Here is a 25,936-nt window from a genome sequence, read left to right as displayed (position 1 = left end):
CCACCCTACCTGGCATTTGACCTGCCATCACCGCGTGCTGTAGTGCTTTGCAGAAAAGCCAACCTAGCCGACGTTTGTCGCTCGGTTTTTTGCAGCCTCTGCAATCGCCGCGAGAGGCTTCAAAACGGTGCTAAAGTTATGGAAAAGGTCTCTCCCAGTTGCTGTTCTTTTGATGGTTAAATTTTGCTCCTCCAGCGTGAGTTTCTGAGAAATTTTATAACAAATTTTGGCTATATCATGCCATTTACAGTTTACCAATTCACTATAACGAGGTTTCACTGTATTACTTTTTCATGAGTAAATCATCTCAAATGGTATGGAGGATATACTTTTTGTGTTTCTGCAATTTTTTTTTTTGCTTCTCTAAAAACATTTTTAGCACAAACTCATCACGTCGAAAAAGTACATTTAGCAAGCTTTATTTTGATACATTACATTTACTTTGAAAATAGTACATTTATCAAGCTATATTTTGATACATTACATTGTTCATTACATTACATTGCATTACATTACATCGCTCGTGAAAAATTCATATCACGGACACTTTGAAAACGGCCTTTTTTTAAGCAGTGTCAGAAGAAAATTTCCAGCTTGAACAATTCTTGAGTTATAAAATCAAATTTTTGGTGGCTAGCTTATAAACAAACTGGACAGATTTTGGATTTTCCAGAATGTTTTTAATACTTTTTTTCCAAGAGATATTGTCATGTCAATAATATATTTTTCTCAACTTTCAACTTTTTTTGTGTGTTTGTCGTTTTTTTTTGCAATACACACACCAAGTATTCGAGTTGAAATAAATGTCCTCAAAATCACATTCTATTGTCATCATTTTCATGCAAATTTTGCTTTGTTGCACCCTACATATTTTGCAGGAAAAAAAAATGATGTCTCAGAGACCGATCAAAAATAGCCATTTTTCCCGTGGTAACGAAAGGGTTAATGACCCTTGTCGAACTCCAAAGCTGCCATAAGCCAGGCAGCAGATGGCAGGTTGGGTGGGTGGTACGTACATACCCTGAACATGGACAGCTCAGCGGGTGTCTGGGCAGAGAAGTTGAACTTGGCCCGAGCCAAGCCCTCCAAGGCACGCCGTGGCTGCAGGTGTGCACTTTCAGCAGGGATCACCTGCACAACGACACCTCGAGCTCAGCTCTAACTCTTCCAGACCAAAGTTAATTTTTCCTAAATACAACCACGGAGGAGCAAGAAAAGAAAGTACCGTATGCACTTGCATAATTTGCACCCCCTGCGAAATTTGCGCACCCCTAAGCTATTAACCGGGTTCACCAAAAAAAAAACAACTTTCACTCGCACGTTTTACGCACAATGCTGCACCAGATCACCAGCATGCACGTGGGTGTGCGCAAGGCAAGCTTGAGAACATCGGTGCGGTTGCGTCACCGTGTGCAGCTGCAAAAGGTGTGAGTGGCGAGAGGAGGAGCAGCGCACCGTTTCCCCGGCTCGCTCACGCTGACAATTGCTTTTCCAGCCGAACAGCTGCACGAGCAAACTTCCGGTAAGCTCCGGCGAGCACTAGAATCAAACTATCAAAGCGTTTGCTGTTCGGTTTGCTGCTAGCCGGCCGGGCCACATGCGAGGGCACCGTTTTAACGCCTGTTATCTCAATTTGTCTCATACTGCTGGTTTTGCGATTGTACCGTTGTGCATTTACTGCATTGAGCTGTGCACGTGCTGTTATGCCATCCCACAGGGAACTACGTAATGTAGGGCGGGGCAGGAAGGAATATGCACCTTATATTTGGAGCCAACTTTTTTTCTTTTTTGGCCAGTGAGGGGTGCGGCAATATAGTGCAAAATATTGCGCATGTAGTGTGCCAACTGTGACGGGTTCCGCTACCGCCATGCGCCAACAACTGCGCTGCGCCTGCCGACGACGAAGTTGCCCCGCTCTCTTGGTGCTGGCTACGCCCGTCTACACTGCCAGATCCTGTACGGGCGTAGCCAGCACCAAGAGAGCGGGGCAACTTCGTCGTCGTCCGGCGCAGCGTAGTTGTTGGCGCATGGCGGTAGCGGAACCCGTCGCAGTTGGCACACTAAAGTTACACTACACGCGTTATGACCTTTGTGAGTTTTTAGGATGTGTTTGCAAAACGTTTGTGTAATTTGCACGCAACTTTTTTGAAGCCTTAATTAAAAAAAAAGTGCGTGAATTACATGAGTAAATACAGTAGCTGAAATTCAAACAAAACATCTGAAGCGATAACAAAGACAACACTGATGACATAAAGCATGAATGTTCCCTGAAAAATAAAAGCAAATCAAAATAATGAAGGGTGTACAACATGTCTGTGGAACTGCTGTGGTGATATCACAGAGGAGCCCAAACTGAACAAGTCCTCATTGGCAGCTAAGTATGGCTGTGTGGTGGTACAGTACCGCAAGCTGGGGAAAAAGTCTTCCTTTGATTAACTATGCCTTATCTCAATACCAAGCACAACAACGCTTAGGCAGTTGTATGATATTGGCATACACAATGCATGAGAGATATGCCTTATTTCACTAGAAGCATCTTCTATCTGGCTACAAAAGCATTTTTTCATAATCTACTACCACAGAAAAGACAAACACGCAACTGTAAATGAAGGCATGGTGACAAAACTATTCACAGAAGCACCCTTCTTTGGCAGCTAAAGCTATTCCACATAGCATCACAGAAGTGCCCTTGCTCAGGAGGTTGCTCTATCGCATTTAAATGATGATCATGGTGCCTCATAAGAAAACAGTGCACAGGGCCTTTGACACGTTGAAGCACCAGCAAAGCAAAATCCACCACTTGACAAAAAGTGCAGCATTACTCGCAAGTAGCGTTGTGTAGTGTTGGGTTTTACGGCACATAAGCAGCTTCAGGTATATTTCAACTATTCATCGACAATTAATACCAGCACAGGGCACAGCAGTGACCAAACAGTTAAGCACACTGTTTGCCACACTCAAGCGCCATCTGGTCGGATGCGCATTCTGCAGGATCACCCTGGGCACTGCTAACATGCACTTCTGCTCACCTCCACGTAACTGACAGGGAAGATGCCAACCAGGCCATGGTGCTCCCCCTCGTACCAGTTGGAGTCAATCTTGCGCCGAATGTACACAAGGTCACCCTTGCGCAGGTTGATCTCCCTGCCAATGCAAAAACAAAGGGTGAGGAGCAAACGCCACCGTGAACAGTGCTCACATTACTGAAGCAGGAACAATATCCCAGCATGCTCATTCCACTTGAGTACCAGGCAATAAAGTCTGGCAAAGCACACCGTGAAGCTAGATGTGCAAGGCATGGAGTAGTGCCTGCATTAAGCCCACCAGGTTGACAATGTTAAATCTTAATCCCACTGCAGCAAACTTTGAGCAGTATTCTGAGGTGGAATATTTGCTGCAGCGGAAATTTCCCTGAAAAGAAAGAACGAGCCTGCAGTTTTAAAACTCAGTAAATGTCACAGTCTGGCTCATTTTTGAAGATAAAATCATGCGCAATGCTAATACCTTCTGGTGTGTAGTGCCCACATGTGCCTACCTCGATCAATTTGCCGGCACTACACTGTGCCTTTACCTCAAAATCCTTGCCATACAAAACTGAACAGCTCAGGTCAATCGTAACTGGGTACACCTGCACCAAGTGCTAAGGGAGCCAATTAATTCAGTAGAAGACAGGGAGTCAGAATATTAAGAGGGTTCCCTTATCACACTACTTCATATCGCAATATCCCAGGCCAGAGAAGGACTTGTGCTAAAGGAAGATGTGACGGTGTAAAATTTTGAGACTTTTAAACATATCACGAGAATGCCACCAGATAACCTAACTTTCCTCTTCGCACATTTGCACCCCATCATAAAATTAAGAGTCGCTGCACTTATCATTGCTCCCCTCAGAAAATATGAGGCAAGTGCAATAAACTGTGTCTCCTCAGCTATGGCTCATTTCAAATATCAATAAAAGACAACAAAAGAAAACAGGGACTTACTTAGGTGACTGGGCAAAGAAGTTGTAGAGCACCTTGGCAAGGGTTTTCGGTTCGGATGGTCGATAAGTTCGACTTACAGTCGGCTCGAAAGAGTTCTCATACCGATCGAGTGGGATGGGGGACTTCTGTGATGGCCTGTAATAGGGAGAGAGTCAGAGCTAAAACACCCGCTGCTACGTCTTGTCACAAACCAACACAATGGTAGAATTGCAAACGCAAGTTTCACAGCTTGCTGCTGCTTCCTAATGAAATTGCTGCCAATACACATTTCCTGAAATGATGCTAATCAATTAGTAATTCATCAAGATTTAATTGCGGGAGGCCTTCTCCACAGCCAGCATGATCTGTCAATATCGAAGTTCAACCCCTTAACAGACGTTTTTTTTTTTTTTTTCAAAAATGCTACCAAAATGAATGTATAGTGCACGTGCTTCCATCTGTTGGCAAACCAAAACAACGCTTTCGACAAGCCCTACTTGCCTCAAACCGGACTGAGAGTGCCAGAAAGCACACGACAAGCTGGACTAGTCAGGAGCCGGAAACGACAGTCAGCTTATGACAAGCCTGGCTTGTCCCAATCCGCTAAGCATTCAGGACCTCTAACATGCATTCGAAAGCCTCCTGAGGTACAGGTGAGCAGGCAGCCTGGGGCTTAAACAGTGTTATCAATGTGGAAGTATGCTTTGCTAGTTTTGCTGCTACTCTATTTGTACAAACATTCGCATTTATTGCCAGGTGCCTTGCTTTTGAAATATCAGACTATTCTACCTAATGCTTCTACAAAATTCTATCGTGCACCAACGACTTAGCACACTACCAGCTTATACTTTGCTTCCTCATGACGCAACTATACCAAAAAAGTATAAAGCCCTTTCTACAGATTTTAGTCGGTGCACATTTCTCATTCATTTGGTAAAAACTTTGAGAACAAAGTAATGAGATGATAAAAACTACAACTCTCAACACATACAGAAAATGTCCTTGAAACAGCAATTGCTTGAGCCACAGCTAAAGTTTGCATTAACTGCGGCTGAGCTATGTAGTTACACAAGTTCAGCTAAACAATGTACAGTGGGATTTTGTTAATTTGAATTTGCTTAACTGGCGCTTAGCGCCCATCAACGCCACTTGTATTTTGATGGGTTAAAATGTCCGTTAAATCAAATGCATAAATGAATGCAACAGTTGATTTAAACAGGCCATGCAGCTGACCTGCCCCGGCCAGTGAAGCATGACAGCTCGGCAGCAGGCCTCCAGCCCAGCTCCAAGCAGTCGTGTGCCACTAACCATGGCAACCAATCATGTTACTACCTTGAGCACATTGTTATCACTGTGCTGCACACGCTGCTTGCCACCACTGCCCATGGCCATCTGCTCTCAGTGTGTTCGTGCTGCCCAGCATGCATGGTGCATAATGCCATGTCACCGCCATGGCATTTCTCACTGTAATCCCTTTTCCTATGTGCCTGTCACAGGGAGGGGTCTGGCATGGGAGGGGGATGCATCGACTTATATTTGGAGTCAACTTTTTTTTCGCCATCGAGGGGCGCGAGGCGGGATTGAATTATACGCGGCAATATACTGCATACATTGCACATTATGACCTTTGTCGAGTTTCTTAGAGCGTGTTCGCAAAATCTCTGCGTAATTTGCGCGCCCCCTTTTTTGGAGCCTTAATTTTAAAAAAAAAGTGCACAAATTACGTGAGTAAATACGGCAGTATGTCACAGACTTCCAAGTGTTCAAATCACTTTGTTAAAGACTGGCACTGAGGCACCGATTATGTCAAGCTTGTGGTTGGGCACGAACTGCTCGTCCTTCCCCGACTCATCAGGTGCATTGAGATACTATACCTTACTATGCACAGCTCACTAGTACATCTTCCCCTAGGTGTCCCACCTGACTCCACTTCAATAACAACCAGAGATCAAAGCCACTGATTGGCGGAACAGGCAGAAAGCCAATGCTATCTACGGTGAACCTCCACACGTTCGGGAGGTGCCTGACTGAATGCAAGAGAAATGGCACAGCTAGACACGAGCCATCGGTCAGCGAGAGGTTCCTGTTGGCCACTACCTGCCTACCTGCCTACCTGCCTACCTGCCTACTTGCCTGCATTGCAATGGGAGTCCACCAGTTTTAGAGGTTTTGAATCACCTGTTTGCACGTTGACTGCCCCTTGCACCCAAGTGTCTGGTTTTGTGCAGACACAGGCATGGTTGAAGTTAGTACGTTGGTCTTAATCCTGAGTGAAAAGGTACAGCCACAGTGATAGCGTCATTGTGCAATATCGCTTATGCAAGTGACCCCCCGCCCCCTCTTCAACATACTCTAAGCTAAGAGCACAGTCGCGCACTATGAAGAACGCCACTCACAGCAGGTAGTCATTGTGGCGCCTCATCTCCAACTCTGCCGACTGGCGCTGCTGTTTCTTGTGAAATTCCTCCTCGTAAAATTTGCGCATCTGCAAAGTCCACAGGTTACAATGATGCACAATTTGTACTGCCACAAGGCTCTCCCACTCAGAATAGGGTACTCTCTAGGAGATGACAAAATTGGCAGCATAGCCTTATTTATGATTCATGGGCTCCTGTGGTGAGAAATTTTTGCTAATTAGCTATTGTAATGCCTTGAGAGGATCACAAACAAACTTGACAGCAAATAAATAAGTAACAAACAAGCAACATTCCGAGAGTACTGCACGTTTTTAGGCAAGAGAGCTTATTTCTTCAAAAGTATAAATAATTTACCTCATTTCTTCAAGAAGAACAAAATAAACTGCTGCATTCTTGCACTACAAAGCTAAAAACCAGTAAGTTTGCGTTATTACATTAATTTATTCACAGAAGACCACTGAATCAAACTTCTTAGAGGCTCAAAGAAGCTGTCAGTTCAGGTTGAAAAGGTGCATCATGCCTTATTACCCTTGGCACAGAAGTATTTCAAAACCTCAAAAAAGAAGATTCATGCCAATATGAACCAAGGGACATGGGCTTCAAGTTAACGAGGTCCTACTGTACTGACATCATTAAGCAAATCCAGTCTCTGCAAATGTTACTTTGTTCACATATAACTGAGTGCCACATTCTATAAAACATGCAATGCCATGTGCTTTGTGGAACCAAGCTCGAGCTACCATACTCAGAGGGGCCACTTGATAAAAGTCAGATGGCCACTGATGAAGTACGTGCAACACTCACAGCAGCCTCCTGCCTCCGACGAAGCTCTTCCTCATCAACATACTCCTTCTCCTCAGTGCGCACAGGTGTACGGTAGTGAATGTTTACCTGTGACTCCAGGTAGCGATGAAGCTGGGCTGCAAGCCATTGTAGAAGGCAGTGATGAGTAATATCAATGACAGGTGTTGGCACGCACGCACTCAAAGCCACTGCCTCATTACCTACTGACGAGAAATGAAGGTAAAATGAATTACAGGCTACAAAAGGTGGCCTTCAATACAAACATAGGTAGGTATCTCTTCAGGTAGGTATCTCTTCCTCACCCTTTTTCTCATTTTCATTCTGATCCTTTAGTGGCACTAACCTCCCAAAGGGCACTGAAACTCCTTTGGACGTCCTGCAGATGTCCCAAACGTCCACGGAGTGTCCAAGGGAGTTTAAATACTGACTGGGTTATCATTCACAGTATCAGAACGACAAAGTGTTGCTAATAGTCAATTTGATTCTTTACACAAAGCTTACAACTGCATTATCACAACAAAAGACGCATAGCACCAAATAAATGGACAAGCACTGTATGCACCACATCAGGCAGAACTCCTGTAGCTTCCAGCACACCTGCGGTGCTGAGAGCAAAGGGAAGGAAAGGCTCAGAGGTAAAGAGATAGTAGATTTCTTAAAATATGGTTCAGGACCTTTTTAATGCCAAGTTCTGTCCCACAGCAAACAATAAGAGGTTCCAAAACTAGAAATGCACAAACATGCACATGAGCAGTTTATCTCATGGCACTTAGACAAGCTTGTTTTGAAGTATGCACTAATTAGGAGACTGTCCTTCCTTTCGTGCACAACTGCTGTGGTCTGGGAAGTGTCTGGCCACACCAAATTGTTCACTGTGCACAAGTTCCCCATGTGCTTCAAGAGGCGTGCTCAGCAAGCACTTCACAAAGTACCGGCATTTTGTGTCGATGGGAATGGATGGTAATGCAAGTGGTCACAGTTCACACTAACAGAGAAATGGAGCTACCACAAGGCCCTATGGAAATATATTAAAAGAAGAGGCATCAGCAGCTCAAAGTATGCAAAGAACAAAGCCTAGCCAGAAATTTCTTCTTTTTTATACCACTAACCAATGTACAGTGCTAATGAAAATCTCTCTGCTAGTCTTTCAGCTGCATGAAAATATCAAGCGAATGCTTAACCCTTCGGGGTCCCTAGACAGGATACTTCCGACAACGCAACAACACCATTCTGGTGTGCTGTCGGCACCACCCGACAAACTTTTCCATGGTTGAATTGAGCATGTTTTCCTCACTATGCAGATGTGCTATTTCTTAAACCACATGCTGACCAAATATTGCTGAAAGACTAGGGCACATAAATAAACGCCAAACAAATGAACATTCCATAGTTGTCCTTTCACCGTTCTTGTTGTCTTTCAATGTGCCCAAAACTGGTGATATAGTCTCAGACTGGAATGGCCGCAAAATATGTACACGTTTGGACCGCAAAGGGTTAAAACATAAAACTCAAGACATGAGGGGTGAAACTGCTGTTATGAACCAAGACATCAGGTAAGGAACAGAGAAACTCAGCTTCACGACTGACAGCAACACATGCTTCCCATCGTGCCTCATCTGCACATGCAGACACCCTTTCAACAGCTGTCATATTGCTGATGCGAGTCTATACATAAAATGTGGTAAATTGCGAAATGCCACAGTTGTACCAATGACATATCAGCATACGTTTCCACTTCAATGCTGTTACACAAAAACAAGCCACGAACTGCCACCCAACGCTATGACAGCAGTGTAGACTATGAGATGCTATCCCTGCAGGAGACATGAATAATGATGCACAAGCAGGTAGGGTAACAAAATAGGCAAATTATTACATGGCACTCAAGTTTAGCTGCTTCTATACTGAAAGAATACCAAATGTACTATTGTCCACATATTTAGCTGCTAAAGTTTGTGCTCTGCGACAAACTACAGGCTACATGCGCGTACAGGCATAACCAGAATAATACAGAGCATGCTGCAACACACTACTTCCTCTCGGGCATTACCTAGGAAAAATGAGCAATTTTGCTACGTTATTTTGAGTGTCACTAATGCAGCTATGCATACATACAACAAGGCCCCTCCCTTCTTTACCCCCCCTTGCTCCTTAATTAACATGCGAAAAAAAATGGAAACACTGAAGTGTGCTCAGTATTGATTCTGGCCATGCCTGCATGTACATAGAGCTTGCTCCCCTCACTTATCAGGAAAAAGAGAAAGGCAAGCAATTCCTGCTTTCACTTGTTCAACTGTGCTATTACATGCCACATGTGCAATGAACTGGTTGCTGAACATTTCTAAAAGAAGCGAGTTGCAGTGACAGGTGGTCTTGATTATTAAACGTTGAATGTTCCTGGTATAAAACGCTACTCTCTCAGCAATTAAAAAACCCAAACCGCAAAGCGAGTGCCATATACAAATGAAAAGAGGCAATGCTTTCCTAACTGGTAAGCAGCTGCCACCCCATGCTACAAGACAGGTAACGGGGCTAGATTCTTCCTACCTTCGTATTCGTCGAGGTCGGAATTGTCCGCTGGAGGGTATGGTCCAATGACGGGCTCTGTTCACAACGACACACACACGCACACAGGGTCCAGCCATTCAGTGATGATCCCCGAGCACCCAACAAGGCAGTGTCTCCGAAAGACAACTGCCACAATGATGTTTCTACGACTGGGCCACCAAAACGGGGTCTGGGCCGACAGCACCCCTCTGGTAAATCAGGTCATCACCCATGCAGGCATGCAAGGAAAGGGAGGCTGCGTGCAAGTGCTGTGCTGGCCACCTGAAGAAGCACAACAGTGTCGCTTCTTGTAAAAGAGAGAAGACAACTGACTTTGCACTGATTCCATGCTATCACAATTTGTCATGCAGCATTTGCACTGGTTTTGTGTTGCTGCACTTTGCAGCACTAGTGGCACTGGCAGCCACACCAGACAGCTTGGCCCTTTAAGAGCTCTGATTACACAATGCCACGTGCTTGTGTTATCGGTGCCAAGAGGACACATGCCATAAAAGTAAGCAAGGCAGTGAAGGAGACAAATGACGCATGGCACACGATTGTCTCGGCTGCGCCTAAAGCAGCACTACACATACAAAGCTCTTAACACCAACCAAGGTGCCTTTAGCAAACCGACACAAGAATGGTTAATTTATGAGCGTGACAATAGTATCTTGCCTTAGTGTCATCGGCCTTGTTCCGTCACTGAATGGTTTTGCAAAGCCTATTCTATTTTCCTGCAATAACTGCTTACGGCTACATGTAAACTGATGCTTGAATGGCCCCTTGAAGCACCTGCATAACCTTGACATTTTTTTGAACAATCAATCCAAATGTGCTATGTGCTAGAACAAGAATCAAGGCACAAATGAATGCTGAACTAAAATTTCTGCCAAATTGGGTGCGGGTTATGAGCCGGCTCTGTGCCTACTTCTTTGCTTCGCGGACGTCTGTGGCACAATCCCCACTAAAAAAAATCCAGAATAAAAGAGCTGCACATCCGATCATCCCTTGGATGCTACCATGCTCCAATCCAAGCACAAGAGGTGAAGGTGCATAAATTTGTATTTCTTTGCGTACTGTACCACAACACGCTTGCAATGGCAAACTAAAGGGCGTGCCAGATAACACACAACCAGTTTTCCTTCAGGATTGAGCCAAAAACAGTACATGTCATAAATATTGTTTCCCTCAACTCTGCTTTTACATGGGGACCATCCTGTAAAGCTGTTAAATTTCTCAAGTCATGTCAGTGCTGCTTATAATATGAGCTTGGCCCCTAGTGCAAAATCAGATGCTTCTTCCAGTGAACAATGCCCATGCAAATGGTTCAGTCATGCCACGTAGGAGATGAAGGCCAAAATGCCACAATGCAGGAGACGTAAAAACAAAAAAGTGCACGGAACAGGCACTCCAAACCAGCCAACAGGCAAGAAGACAATGCACAAAATCAGGTGCACAGCCATGCGTGAGAGCAGCTGTGTGCTCCTAGCAATAGGCAACACCAGAGGAAGCACGAACAGGACTTTATGCTACAGAGAGTAGCTCTCAAATATAAAACATTAATTTTAAATACAGCTTCAGACAGAGCTGCCTCACATGAACAACTTGGCTACTTGGCAAGTACTCATTATAAATATTTTGAAAAAAGATTAAAGACAGAAGAGGACAATACGCAAGTGTTGTCTTCTGTCCCCTCTTGTCGCCTTGTCTCCTGCTATTTATAATGAAACATAGCCTACCCTCATGTAAAGCTCAAATACACTCGTAATGGACATGTAAACCAGACAGACATGAGGAGGCAAAGAATCAATGTTCGGCCGCGAGATTAGTATGGCAATTACAGATATACGTGTGCACAGCTGCAATTTTTATATAAGCTAAGTTTATTTTCTACATTGCATTCTGCTCTCTTAGATGCTCCAAGACTTTCTGCTGCCGTTGCAGCTTTTGCAGCTCTGCAGCAAGTCCACAACCTGCTTATTCTGTACATGTATTCTGTACTGTTTTCAACTAAAGCCCTTTTGTGAGACACATAAGGTGCAAGGTATCAACAAATACTTCCCAACTAGAAGCCTGTTAAAGATGAAAGCAAACTGGTCTAATCCTTGGAGTCATTTTTCTGCTGAGTGCACTGACTGACTGTTCCTGCCATTCAGATAGCGCACTACTTTACTTGAATAAAATCATTTGGCTTCTCCAAAAGCCATTGTGATCACACAGTGTCAAGCAGGTGACAGGTGTGAAATAAGTAAAAATCATCTTAGCCTAATTATGAAATGTATCTCTTTACACTATCTATAATCTGATACAACTCAGGAACGAAGAGACAAATGTCCTTCAAAGCAGGCCCTCCAGCCAATGGCAACGACCAATTCTCGCGACGTCGTGGTTAAAGGCACACTAAGACGAACAGACTATTCCTTGGGAACACTACCAACGTTTTTTTCTACATGAAAAGGTGGCTGCATTGCTAAGAAATCTGCAAATGAAAGTCCCGAAACCCCTCCAGATTCAAAGTGCCTGCAAAAGATGAACTGCCACGATGTCATTTCCATAGCGTCTTTGCAATCCGACCAATCAGAGGCGCCACTTCCAAAGATCAGAAACGAGACTGGACACCAAAAACTGTAAGTGAACAGATCAGTGGTCACGGCAGCAATGTGCAAGTGCAGGCCGCCTCTGCCCTCTACTATTTCGATACGGACTCTCCGCGAGCTCCGCGAGTGCGGAAGAAACTACGTGAAGTTATCGATGGCAGCCACTGACCGTAGAACAAACTGCTGATCATGCTCACGCATGTATACATCGGAGATGACAATGTGAGCGTGCGGCCTTCGGCGCATTGCGTGCTGTCATGAAGTGCACATGTAAGCTTCGAGCGATCCTCAGAAGCATGCGAGCAGCTGTTGCTCTGAAAAACTGCACACACATTTCTCCTCAAACAGCGCACCGTGCTGCCGATTATCGCGTTTGCTGACTAACTATGCAGACAACCCTTGTGATCGACTTCACTGTGGTCACTGTGATTTCTATGTCCATGAATTGCTTCCTGTAGTTTGTAAGTGGAAATGAATCAGTTTGGGTGGAAGCCCAACTGTAGTCTGCCACCTGCCGGCTATAGCTGTCGGCAGGGGATGCATGTACAATTCTTACGAACACACATCAGCTGGTTGAATGTTTTTCTCATGGAAAACCCTGCCTCGCGTGTCAGCGCCTAATGTACTATGTGCATGATGACCTGCGCTGGGAAACTTTTTTATTTAATGAGCCAAATGAGAGGTGACGGCACACACTTATGGTACTTCTCAGATACTTTTCAGCACATCTGAAAGCATATCCGCCTTTCCACTGCGCAAAAAACATGGAAGACCACGTGCTTGCATAGCACCTCACACGTTGACGACAAGCATGCATGCACATGTCTACATGAGCTCGCACTAAAGAAAAAGGGAAAGCGCTCGCAGCGTGCACAAAGTAGTCAATCCGACGGCTGAAGTGACAATGAAACCACTCCATTGGCCCCATAACAAGCACACATAGTGTGAATGCCTTTGAAAGCTTCCAGTTCTGAACTTTCTGCACACAATGGCTACATACAGCCTGAGTGCACAGAATGCGAGGCGAAAGCCTCATCGCTTGTGTTTGCGACTAACCTTTCTCTCTGTTATCTGTCTTGGGCTGTTTTAATTAGAACACTCTTCGCACTCTCAGCTAAGCTTGCCATGCTGCTTTCCTTGTATTTCGACAGCAACTGCCCACAGAGACGGTGAAATAGCGTTCATTCATGAATGCGTCACTCGTCACTGCTGCCCAAATGTTCCAGTGGTGGCACCACGTGTACCTCACTTATGCGCAATTTCCTGGCTTATAAAAATGTTGTTTTCGGCAAAAATGACATATCTGCTATCACGTGAGCCTACCCTATCGTTCTAGCCTGACTTACTATTCCTCTTTAGTGTCCCTTTAATCCCCTTAAGCCTGCTAGCCCGACACTACAGACGGGGGCAGTTGAAAAGGGATTAACCACGACTTAATTGGATCAACTGCGGTATCATGAAAATCAGTCGACGCCATTGACTGCAGAGCCTCCTTGAGGGGCATCTGCCGCTTTATCCTTGAGTTGTATCTGACTACAGTTAGTTTAACGTGAATGACTAAAGGATAACCAACTGATCAGTGGTTCTCAAATTCAGGTGCAAACAAGGTCCTAAGGAACACGCCAACAGATTTCGCCAATTTTGAACATGGTCTTATGACAAATGCAGGTGTGACTTGTCATGTCAGATACATAGCGAACAACTGCGACTTAAGATACAAGGGCCTAAAAAACATAATGTGCAGGTTATACAACATGCTGGGGTCATGCAGTTATTTCATTCTCAACATAAACAATATGCATCACTTTGTGCTTCAGAACCATCCAGATTATGTGGCTTAAAAGATAAATTAGAATGCAGTGGGCCGATAAGATTAAATTTATTACAAGCTACAAGCAAAATGCAGTGGGGCAAAAGCATTTAATTTGGTGCAAGCTACAAGCCAGCTATATGCACAAATGTGTTAACCCAGTTGAGCTGAAGCTACAGCATAGACATTGTTTCCTGCCCAATGGATCAGTCAAGGCTTTTGAGAACATGGATTAAAAGGCTCAATTATTCATACGATAGAGCAAACTTTTGACCTTGTGGGATGCTAAGAATTGTACATAGGTATACAGTTTGTGATAGTTTCTGGAATTTTAGCCTCTTTCTTGGAAACCACTCCTGGGTTCCTTCTAAAACTTCTCTCTAGGACAAACTTTTGATGTTAAAAGAACACAATTTCGTGCTTTGGTGGCACTTGGATCCTTTTTGCAGTAAACTATGACTGTGACATTACCTTTATCAACAGTCAATGGCTGGGTGGCACACTACTGCTTTTTCAAAAGCTAACACTGTATGCTGACGATTCTGAAGCCCATAATGCTTGAAGACTGACTGGCTTATGGAGCCACTGCTTTCTGGATCAATGCCTCAGCTCAATTTTTAATGATGCTAGTACTGGACCTCGCAAGAGCATTTAGCTTCACATAGGTCTAAGCAGACAGCATTGTGAGGTGAGTGATTTTAGATTTTGGTCCACTGCCCATAGAGATGGCTAGAACGACTGCAGTAGGGATGTGCAAATATTTGAAACAGAATACGAATCGAATACATTTGTTATCAAGCTCATAAATTCGAGAAATTAATATTCGAGAACTTCCAAATACGTATTAGAAAATTTTCGAATATTCGGCAGAGATCCAATATTGCGTCCGACTTTCATAAAACCTGACCATGGCAGTCACAATACCTGGGCAAATTATCTGAAGATCAAGTTTTGAAGTGTCACAAAAAAGAAAAAAAGAGTAAAAAGGCACCCTCTCTCATTCCTTCTCCGTCATTTATTGAGTGGATCAGTCACATTCGGACCGCTTGTACCCTTGGAAATGCCGCAAGTGGGCTTTCTCGCTTATCGCATGTGATGAGAACAACACAGCCGACCTCCCGTTTCAAACAATCACAAGTTACATACATAACGCCCACACCCATGGCACTTGCCCTGTGGCCTTCACAACTCTCCTAGCATGAGCTCCGTCACATTATTTTCGTCAATAATGAAATGCAGAGAAGCCCACTTGCGGAATATTGTATGGAGCTCCCGAAGGGGTCAAGCAATTGAGTAAAAATCCCACCTATTGCATGGTGCAATGCAACGTGCACCTTTGACGAGTGCATAGGAGGGCCTCTGTTACTCTGTCAAAAAATAGCCTGGCCCGATAGTTTCGGTTTCTTAACTTTACCACCAGCCCACAGCAACAGCAGCTACCGGCAGTGTATTCGCCAGCCGTCCAAACCACGCTGTGCATTGCTTTCAAACGTTGTCTGGAGTGTCACTGGTCATTCTCTCTCTCAGTGGAAGCAGTATCACCGCTCTCACGTCAGTGTGCATTCTCCTCGCATACGTCTGCATTCTTCCAGCCTTCTCACAAGACTTTTTTTGGGGAAGGGGGGGGGGGGGGGGGGGGGCATTTCTTTTTTCTTCTAGTCCCTTGAAGTCCGAATTAACGAGGTTTTACTACCTATATTTAGCTGCCAGTCATGTGTCAGTTCAAGGATCTCATTTTGTGACATATTTTGCATGGCAACATTACAAGTTGCATGTTCTTTTTTATATTTGAGTCAGTCTAGTTTCAAAGAAACTTTTTTGCAAAAAAAAAGGAAGAGAACAGGGACAAAAACATTTTCCTAGTTATCTTTTCCTGAACATCTTTTTTCACACTGAACATTATTTTCTATTCAATACTCGAAAGCATTTTTTCATCATATTCGCATTCGACTCGTATTCAAAAGTGTCAATTTTTGCACTCCAGTAATTGACAGACTATGTTGGTGCACATTTGCTGCCTCTGTTAAATACCGGCAGCAGTACCTTCAGCAGCAAAATTATTACCCCACAATGCATCCTTACACAAGGCTATTTATAGTTAGCGTGAGGCTACGAATGATGAGGATCGCAGTTTAAGTAGAGCATTAGGCATCAATAATATTCTTCAACGCGCTGAGCCCTGCTAACACATAAAGGTGCCCATAGATGTTTTCAGAACTCGGAAGCTATCAGAAAACTGCTGAATTTCCACACTTCCTGAAAGAGCAGCAAGACATTAAGCAGTGCAAGAGGCACGTCACAAAGGGAAGTGCAGAGCACGACGCCCTTCAGTGTAGAGCTGCATGCTTACACTGCCAAGAAATTAAGCCTTATATTGGCCCCTGTGATTGGAAAACTTATGCAGCCACGTGTGCATTTCCCTTGGCACTTCTGCTGTGGTTACAATATAGCAGCTGGTTCCCAGTAAAACATTCACACATTACAATCTACCCTTTTCAGCTCCACAGGCACGCCATTGCCTCGCATCATTCAACAAGCGAAGTTTGAACACAAGAATTGCGAAAAATGGTACTTTTGTCTCGAAAATGAACGGGAAGATAAATCCAACTGCAAGGCTCAATGATGTTACCCACTTCACTGTCAATGCATACAAACAGAGCTAGCTCTCAAATATGAAAGACAGAGAACAGCACCATACCCTTCCCTTTCTATTGTGTCTCCGCAGAACACGCCACTCCTGTCTTCTCAAGTCTATATTGTAACGGCATACGACCTTTGCAACCAAGAGCGCGCTGCGGTATACAAATAAAGAAGAGGCGCGGGGCGAGCGCGAGGGGAGAGCGCGCGGCGCTAGCGCGTGAGGTAGAGAACAAAGGAGAATCGCCGCGGCCGGTTATGTCTGAGTCTCCTGTGTCTGAGTCTATGTGCCTTTCTCTGCGCGGGCCCGCCGTCCCGTAACAATATACAGGGTGTTTCACCTAAGACTTTCTGCAATTTTTAAAAATAATCTGTTTGAATTAGATGCGCGCTTTTTCTGCCATAGCATTGTCAGTGGTGTAGTACATCGTAATGCATCTAAGACGTGCTAACTAGCAGGCTTGTTAACCAATATTTAATAGTTAACTTTTAAACTATTACCGTTGGGCTCCTTAATTATTGAGAGGCATGCAGCCCACCGTAAGTAATGTCCATATCCGTTTTTAGAATTTCGAGAACGTGATTATCCTCGGCGCTGTGGCCCAACAAATTTTGGCTATTTCGACGAGTTACGTGCACTGGAGAGGTTGCTTTGCCTGCAAGCTTCTCAAACCACATGTATTTTGGCGCGATGTAGGCGAAATTTGTTGGGCCACAGCGCCGAGGATAATCGCGTTTTCGAAATTCTAAAAACGGATATGGACATTACTTACGGTGGGCTGCATGCCTCTCAATAATTAAGGAGCCCAACGGTAATAGTTTAAAAGTTAACTATTAAATATTGGTTAACAAGCCTGCTAGTTAGCACGTCTTAGATGCATTATGATGTACTACACCACTGACAATGCTATGGCAGAAAAAGCGCACATCTAATTCAAATAGCTTATTGTTAAAAATTGCAGAAAGTCTTAGGTGAAACACCCTGTATATATCACTATGAAAATCCATTGCCTACACATAACTGCTTGTACTGCTCATCTCCGCCTTCTGTTTTATTTCATCGCTCACAATCAAACAGTTGCACTGTGCACATTTAGGGCTTCACAAGGCCACGAGAGTCACGGTGCAAAATGGGTGAATGCACTTGGTTAGGTGCTGTCAGCGTTTGGCAGCTGGTCCCTTGACGACTTAGCAATCTGGCCTGGTATCACGGCCGGCTGGCTGCTGGCAAATTCCACCTAATGTTGCAGGGTAGCGGTAACTCTACAGCTCCCTGCTCTGATGGGAGCTCCCATCAAGATCAGCTGATTGGGATCATGGGTGCGATACAAATTAGCAAAAATATCAACCCATGAGTTCCCGAAAAGTTTAAAACAATAAGCATCTGTCGAACTAGCCCTTAAGAATTTAAGGTATGGCTAGCATCAACTAAGCTACGTCTGAAAATTATGTTTTACCAGCTCGCGCATTTTCGCCCAGTTTCGCCATTTTCGCTCACTTGAGCATATTGGCCAAAACAAATATGTAACGAATACCCTGCAGTGACACAACAGCTGCAACAAGAACAGGCCAGACTAAGCATCTGCTGTGCCCCTGAGGAATAGTCATCGACAGCCTTCCAGACTAGTGGAAGAAAAGAAAAAAGAAAACTGGGCAAAAAGAAGATGAATGCAAGGATCAATGACAGAGATCTGTCTCGCTTGGAATGAAACTAAGCAGAGCAGGAAAGAAATTAGTAGAAAGATTACTGCACGAACAAATCCTTCGGCCCTTTCCTAAGGGGGCAACTATCGTAGTTCGGAAACAACAATTTTAAAAGTGCTGGTTTGTTGTCTATGCCATTAAATGCACAGTCAGCCACGATTGCTGTCTGCGGTAATGTTATAGAGCCCGATGCAGGAAAAAGCTATGAAAGTGCTATTCCTAGAACTCTACTGCCACCCATGAAGAATGGGCCAGATTGGCTCTGAAATGTCAGGGAACTCTTGTTAGAAAATGGCTGTAGTTTCGATTTTGTTCTTTCTCAATAAAGCGTGGCTTCAAGGCGCATTATTGCAGAGCACATTTTCACTCGCTTTAAAAGAGCAAGCATGAGTGCCTCCCAGTGACACAATGCTGAATGCACACATGTGGCGTCTTTACGCATCAATGGCGCCTAATGGAAAGGAAAAACTGAGCGAGGAACTTTAGAAATTTTGCAACTGTTGTGAGAGCTCAAACATAAAGGGAAAATTGCCATGACTTGCTGCCCTATCTTGCCACTGAAAACTAATTTTTTTACCAGAAAGTAAACAGGTTTTGTTGAAAGAGAGAAGTGAAGCATGCAGACTATTTGGCTACTGCAAACAGCACAGGTGGCTGCCACCGCAAATCATATACTTTGCAATATGACAACTAAAGATGAGACAGCACTTTCCGCGGAAGAATACTAGGTAATCTTTTAGACCTTGTATTAATCTTGCAAAGTAGTCCAAGAAAGCAATCAATAATGAACTGTCACTAGAAGCCATTTAGTCAAGCAGCAAAAATTAAGCTACAAATGCAGCAAGATAAAAAAAATTCAACCATCACCGTGGAACAGCTACCTTTCCCAAATAAATGCGCTACCACTGAGAGTACCAGGGGTACCTCAGCAAAAATACTAGTACAATTAAATGCACACTGTATCTCAATGTTACAAACACGAATATTAAAAACCTGCTCCTGTGACTAGTTGTGGAGTTTTGAAGCCTAGCATGAATGTGTGTCCAGACAGCAACTTCTGTATGAGGCTTGTCCCTCCAGGTGAACACTGACAGTGAAGCAGCAAGCTCTGCCCTGTGCCTTGTTCAAAACAGACCTTCCTAGCAAGTGACAGGTTCAAAAAGCCAAGATAAATTGTAACTGGCACCACACTGCAGTACGAGTACTTGCAAGCACTACAACACCTGGTGGAAGAATCCTGTTGCAACCAGTCTCTAAAAAACAGTCATTCTCTGACTGAGTGCACAGTTGTACTATCGCGAGAGAACATTCGGCGTGTTCATCGGTTTCACATGCGCCAACTGTGGCTCAGACGACGTACAACAGGTGTGGCTGAGACAGACAGCAGAAGCACCAGAGCCATGTCCAGACAGGGAAAGAACAGGTAGAATGACGAGGCGCCCGCACACCAGGCAACAATGTAGTCATGGAAGCTTGCATAAGAGGAGAGTGGACCACACGAGGAGCAAGAGATGCACACTGAAGGTTTTGCATCGCTATTTACGACATGAAAAAAAAAAAAACTTTTTCAAAATCCACTCACTCATTTCTTCTGAATGCTAGCTTCAGAATGAAAATTTGACATCAGGAATCACTGCTGAGGTTATGGCTGCGGTAGAGCTTAGTCTGTTCGCAACAAAGAAAGATTTTATGCTAATGCACTGCAAAGTTTTGTGAATACGACATTGCATCTCATTAACAGGTAGTAGCGGTTTGCTACATAGCCTTTGATCACACAGGACTGCAGCTGATATTTCATTCCAATCCACTGCAAGTGAATTAGGAGTGAAATTTACACTGCAGTCACACAGGTTCATTCACTGCTCTCAGCACCAGATTCCACTCCTGCCCTCAGATTAAATGAGTGAGTGACTTTGAACAGATTTCTTCATTTTTTAATCCAAATAGCGAAGCAAAACTTTACTGCTCAAAGAAGCACAAGGGGAACAATGCACACAAAACATATGCAGCCAGGAAGAAAGTTTGCGCACACCCAACCCATCACTACGAGCACCGTGAGAAATCATGACATGGGCCCGCTTGTACAAACATGTGCAACCGGAATGTGCAACCACCGTGCGACACTACGTTTGTGCACAACACTGCAGCCTGGTGGTTGTCAGTGTACGCAGACTGCGAGCATGGCTAAACCACCCTTGGAGCTTTGTGAGTCAGCAGAGTCGGACTGAGATGACAGCGTCCAACATATTTTTACCAGGATACCCAATGTTCACTACACTCCATTAGGGATGACACCGCACTAACAAATATGCATGCAGAACTGGCAAGCACGTAGTCAATACACACTGAAAAACCATTCGGCAGCTGACATTTCTACATGCTCAGTCAGTACAACCCGAGCTCTGGTGGTATATGGTGCAGATGTACAAGTTTTTAAATTCTGGCATACAGTCAACCGAGCACAGTGTGTCACGTGGGCGTGAAATAGTAGTGGTTTGTGCAAACGGACCCATGCCTGCACTACCTAGTCAGTTAGTCACACAGGGCACCCACTGTTAGTGTTGCTTTCACCACTGGGGGCTCATTCCATGGCCACAGAAGGGGATGACAGCCCAGACCACATTCTGTGGGTCCTCCACACCCACAAGGCTTCACTACGCTCGAAGCCGAGCTCAGCTCAAGACTTACACGCAACAAAAGACACGAACTTTCTCCGCTCCTTTCTGTCCCACTATGCAATAAGACACATGCTAGTGGATGTGTGCACACATGCACACATGCACAGGCATATATATATCGCTTTCGATGGGACAGACAGAAGCCAGAGCTCAAAAATCGAGGCCGACTCTGCTTGACGTGCATGTATAAGTGTATATGGCTCATTAAAAACCCTCAATAAGTGATGCTATCAACATCAAAGCTGCTTTACTGCCACACACAAGAGTGCGATGATTTCAGCATGTGTGCCAGGCAGATGGCCATAGTACAACAATTTCTTGTTAATTGAATGTCATAAAAAATGAAACAAAAATTTCAAGCTAAATGTGTACTGAGATGCATGAAATACAAGAATTTTCAAGGTAATGACTGTATTGTAAAAATCTAAGCCTTGTACCTTGCCACGCCTTAGTTCGACACACATGCACGTCAAAAGCAAGAGTGCCTGCACCTCCTAGAAGCAAAAGTCACGTCAATAAATCATTGAAATGAATAAACGCTTGCACTTAAAAGACTAAAAACCTGACTGCGGTCTGCCGCCAAGCCCACAAGGGCCAAACAGCAACTGTATGGGAGCGGCCAAACTATTATGGAGCACACTTACGCATTTTAAATTTGCTAACGTATTCTGTAGAGAAGATATGCAGTTTATTGGGTTCACTGGCGAGTGCACCAGTGGCATGTTAGCATATGCACAAAGTACTTCCCAATTTCCATTAGGTAAGGTGTGAGAAGAGTTTTATCGCTGAAGCGTGCTTCATATTATCATGGCCGGGACTGCACATGATCTGCAAATAGTAACTAACCTACAACTGCAATTTTCATACACTTCTTTTTTTTTTTTTTAACTCCAGTGTTTCCAGCACCTCCCTTTGCAACATTTAGCCAAACGGCTGCGCTGACTTTTTCCAGTGCAGGATAATAATTACTACGGTGCAGTATTTAGAGGGTTGTATTCTGACACATTGTGAGAAAAATATATGCACTAACTCAATACGCTCAGCTTCAGCGGTGGAATTCAACACAGGGAGGCGAAATAATTAAAATTTTTTACTGTGTAGTATTTACTCATGAAACAACCAGTACACTCTCTACCAGTACCGAAACTCATACAATGATGCTATAATAACGACAGTAATTCTGAAACTAAGATGTGAAATCGAGGTTCTCAGCCTCTAAGTAAACAAGCAGTGATGCATTAGCTGTAGGCATATTTCCATTTTCAAGGCTTCTGAACACAGAACTAGTTATTAAGGCCCCTAGTTTCCTGCAATTCCGCTAAATGTCGTGGATTTTATCAATTTTTGCGGAACTGTATGTCAGTAGCCACACACTCTTCTTTTGATGGTACTGTGTTTGTAGGCATCAGCAGGATAAAAGAATGATGGAAATGTGATTAATTTAATCTCTGAATTCTCCTTAAACACAGAAAGTAATAACAAGTCCTGTTGGTGCCTTGATATGCTTGATCCCCTATCCGCTCAAGCAAGCCAGCACGTCAAGCGCTTCAGTTCTGGCAACAACACGCCTGCCGCTTCTGTGGGTGCCATGGCACTAGCGCCTGTCAAAAGCAATATTACCGCATTTTCACAAATATAATAAAGAGTTTTTTTTTTTTTCTTGAGTCATCTGCTTCAGAAAGCACCTCGCGTTATATCTGGAATCAAATCATGAACATAACACAATTTTTTTTTCGCTGTTTGTCGTGCTACCCACAGTGAGCTCACCCACTAGGCTCATGAGTTGCAAGAAAGCCAACTCCACAACGACCCTGGGCCATCGAGGCGAAGCACGCGACAGCCTCTGCGCAAATAGCGGCATGCACTAACGCGCGGGAGGTTTCCTATCGAATACTGCAGATAATTTGTTCTCACTTCGTGGAATTTAAAATTTTCCACTGCAGAAAATTAGGGGCCTTAAAAATTATTAATTATGCCACATAGCATACTGCTAAGCTAAAACCATGCATGCAACCACAGAAATCTGTCAGTGGACAGCACGCAAAAGGTTGATAAACTGCAGCTACTCTTAAACTGAAACTTACAATGTAAAGCGACATTATAATCACAGTGCTGTTTGAAGTATCAGAGAGCGTTAAAAAGAATACCTGGTGAAATTAAGTTTTAATGGGCTACTAGTGTATCCTTAAGAGAAATTTGCTCCAAGAGAATGAAATATTAAGACGCAAGTGCTTATAAGGCCATGCAACTTCAATACTACTTGGTAACCATTCAGTCTAATGCAAGTTTTTTTTTTTCACGAAGCATATTCAGTTGATCGCATAAACTATAACGAGACAATAGAATTCCTTTACGACTGTTCCAGCCGATGATTGCCACACACAAGTGTCCATACCTGGGGGCTTCTGGGGTGCTGGCTTGCCGAGCCCTTCAAGGGGGATGTCTTCCCCACGCTGCACAGCCTTGTACCACTCGCGCTGCTGGCGAGAGTCCAAGTGGTTCATTCGACTGCCAGTCTTGCGGATCAGCGTTGAATCGGACTCATACCCATCACTCAGCGTGCTGAAAGGAGTGTAAATGGTCACAAGCCACACTTTACATCGAGTGATATGCAATCACTTGCTCCGTAGCTTTTTCTCTTTTCACTGCAAAGGGCAGTACTAAACAGACAAAGAAGGAAGGCCAATGAGACAAACCAGCACTAAGTTCCATTCATCACCTTGCCCAGCTGTCAGCCTTGCCGAATTTCATTCTTTTTACTACGCACAACATGGCTACTAAATACCTCTGGAAAAACTGGAGAAAGTAAGCCCCATGACATAGCACTGCCACTTCTAGGGCTCACGAAAAGAGCACACACTGCTTATTCACACATTCCACCATTCCAGAGCTGAAAAAAAAAGTGATGACCAGAGCAAAGACATAATGAGAAACTTGAGGCATAACGAAAAACTTACAGGTCATATCATGCAACTAGGACCATATTCTAGTTTGCGATGGACAGACATTCAGTATTAGCTAGCACATGTTTCTGAAAAAAACTGATGGCACACAACTGATGGCACACAGCAGTATTTAGAGGGTTTTATTTTCACACATCTTGAGAGGATATATAAGAAAAGCTATCGCTATTTTAAATTCTTAGATCACTGTCCAATTCAAGTGGGCCTGTGCGAATACTCGATAATTTCGAATATTCGGTCGGACAGTAAAGTATTTGATATTCAATCTGAACCGAACGTTTGGTATTCTAAATCTTGACGTATTCGTCCCAAGCAAATAACATTTCTGGAACTCTTGCTTTGTACTCTGGGATTGCATTGCGGCATGCACACAACCAAAGCCCCGACTCTGCGCTGCACGCCTGTGCTCCCTCGCATATGCTCCGGCGAAGCCGGTCTATACATGCTCTCGGCAACACACGCAAGCAGGTGGAAGCATGGCGCCCAGATCTGTACTTGGCAGGTGTCTGCGGCCGCGCTACGCACGGGCCGTAACCGGAACGGCAGTGTGCATCAATAAATAGTTTTAGCATAGCGCCTACCGCTTGCCACATACCCTGCCTCGCCACTGCGCATGCGCTGATCACCCTAGAGTGCCAGATGGCGCCATGTCCCCGTCAACAGCGCACAAGCCTGCCGTGTCGAGACCAATCAGCCCATGCGTAGGGCAGGGCACGGTACACACTCTGCTAAAAGTATCTAATAGAGAGATTTAGCATAGCGCAATCCACTTTCGCGCACTGCTAGGGCGCACGTGCTGATTGGGCCCCATGAGGCAGGTGTGCAAACAGCTGGCCAGCACTTTAGTGGCGTCTAACAGCAGTGCTTTGTTTCAATTTGATACAGTCATGGATAAGTTGACCTGAGACGATATAGTGAGGACCAAAACGGCACCATGCAGCTATGAGAACATCAACCACTGGCAAGATAAACACTGGCATGAGAGTACTGACAAGCACACCTTTATCAGCATAATTAATGTTAGGCTTGAGACATGCTTTTATGGTTTATGGGGTTTAACCTCCCAAAGCTACTCAGGCTATGAGAGACGCCGTAGCGAAGGGCTCCGGAAATTTCGACCACCTGGGGTTCTTTAAAGTGCACTGACATTGCACAGTACACGGGCCTCTAGAATTTCTCCTCCAAAGAAATTCAACCGCCGCGGCCGGGATCGAACCCGCGTCTTTCGGGTCAGCAGCCGAGTGCCATAACCACTGAGCTACCGCAGCAGCTGAGGCATGCTTTTGGTGCACCTTGTGCCATTCCTACGATTCATCCTCGAACGTTTCCTGCTACCACAAAACTTTATATATATATATTTTTCTTCTGTTGCTTAATTTCATAATTGTGCCTTCTGCCTGGTTTGGTTTAGTTTGGTTTATTGGGGTTTAACGTCCCGAAGCAACTCAGGCTATGAGGGACGCCGTAGTGGAGGGCTCCGGAAATTTCGACCACCTGGGGCTCTTTAACGTGCACTGACATCGCACAGTACACGGGCCTCTAGAATTTCTCCTCCAAAGAAATTCTAGCCGCCGCGGCCGGGATTGAACCCGCGTCTTTCGGGTCAGCAGCCAAGTGCCGTAACCACTGAGCCACCACGGCGGGTTCTGCCTGGTGTGAGGCTGCAAGTGAGTAAGCTTTAGTGTTGTTTTCAGTATTCCAAAAGATGTGAGCATTTCCTGCGGGTATTGCATGCTCATTACTTATGCTGCCACACTCGTGAAAATGCTTTTCTTTATGGAATCAGAACAGCAGCCGGACAACAAGGGTGCCATATT

The 25,936-nt window shown here is 44.5% G+C and overlaps 1 protein-coding gene across 12 annotated transcripts in view; it reads right to left on the bottom strand.

Annotated features, from left to right (window-relative positions):
- LOC149358053 (uncharacterized) overlaps positions 1-25,936 on the bottom strand; it is a 284,686-nt gene that overhangs the window by 29,797 nt on the left and 228,953 nt on the right. For 9 of the 12 annotated variants that reach the window (XR_016291914.1, XM_089585028.1, XM_089585033.1 and 6 more), the window contains 7 exons: positions 23,552-23,718; positions 9,731-9,787; positions 7,184-7,299; positions 6,359-6,447; positions 3,984-4,118; positions 3,030-3,144; positions 1,021-1,131 (listed from right to left, as the gene is read on the bottom strand). Coding sequence is in view for 11 of the 12 variants with exons in the window: in XM_089585028.1 (XP_089441154.1) it covers positions 1,021-1,131; positions 3,030-3,144; positions 3,984-4,118; positions 6,359-6,447; positions 7,184-7,299; positions 9,731-9,787; positions 23,552-23,718 (790 nt within the window). In the remaining variant the exon portion in view is untranslated. The remainder of the gene's footprint in view (positions 1-1,020; positions 1,132-3,029; positions 3,145-3,983; positions 4,119-6,358; positions 6,448-7,183; positions 7,300-9,730; positions 9,788-23,551; positions 23,719-25,936) is intronic. The other 3 variants (XM_089585029.1, XM_089585031.1, XM_089585026.1) reach the window with 3 other exon arrangements.

The sequence above is a fragment of the Amblyomma mixtum genome, chromosome 3 (assembly GCF_055824585.1).
Source record: "Amblyomma mixtum isolate Tamu chromosome 3, ASM5582458v1, whole genome shotgun sequence".
Taxonomy (NCBI): Eukaryota; Metazoa; Arthropoda; class Arachnida; order Ixodida; family Ixodidae; genus Amblyomma; species Amblyomma mixtum.
This window is presented reverse-complemented; position numbering and strand designations above follow the sequence as displayed.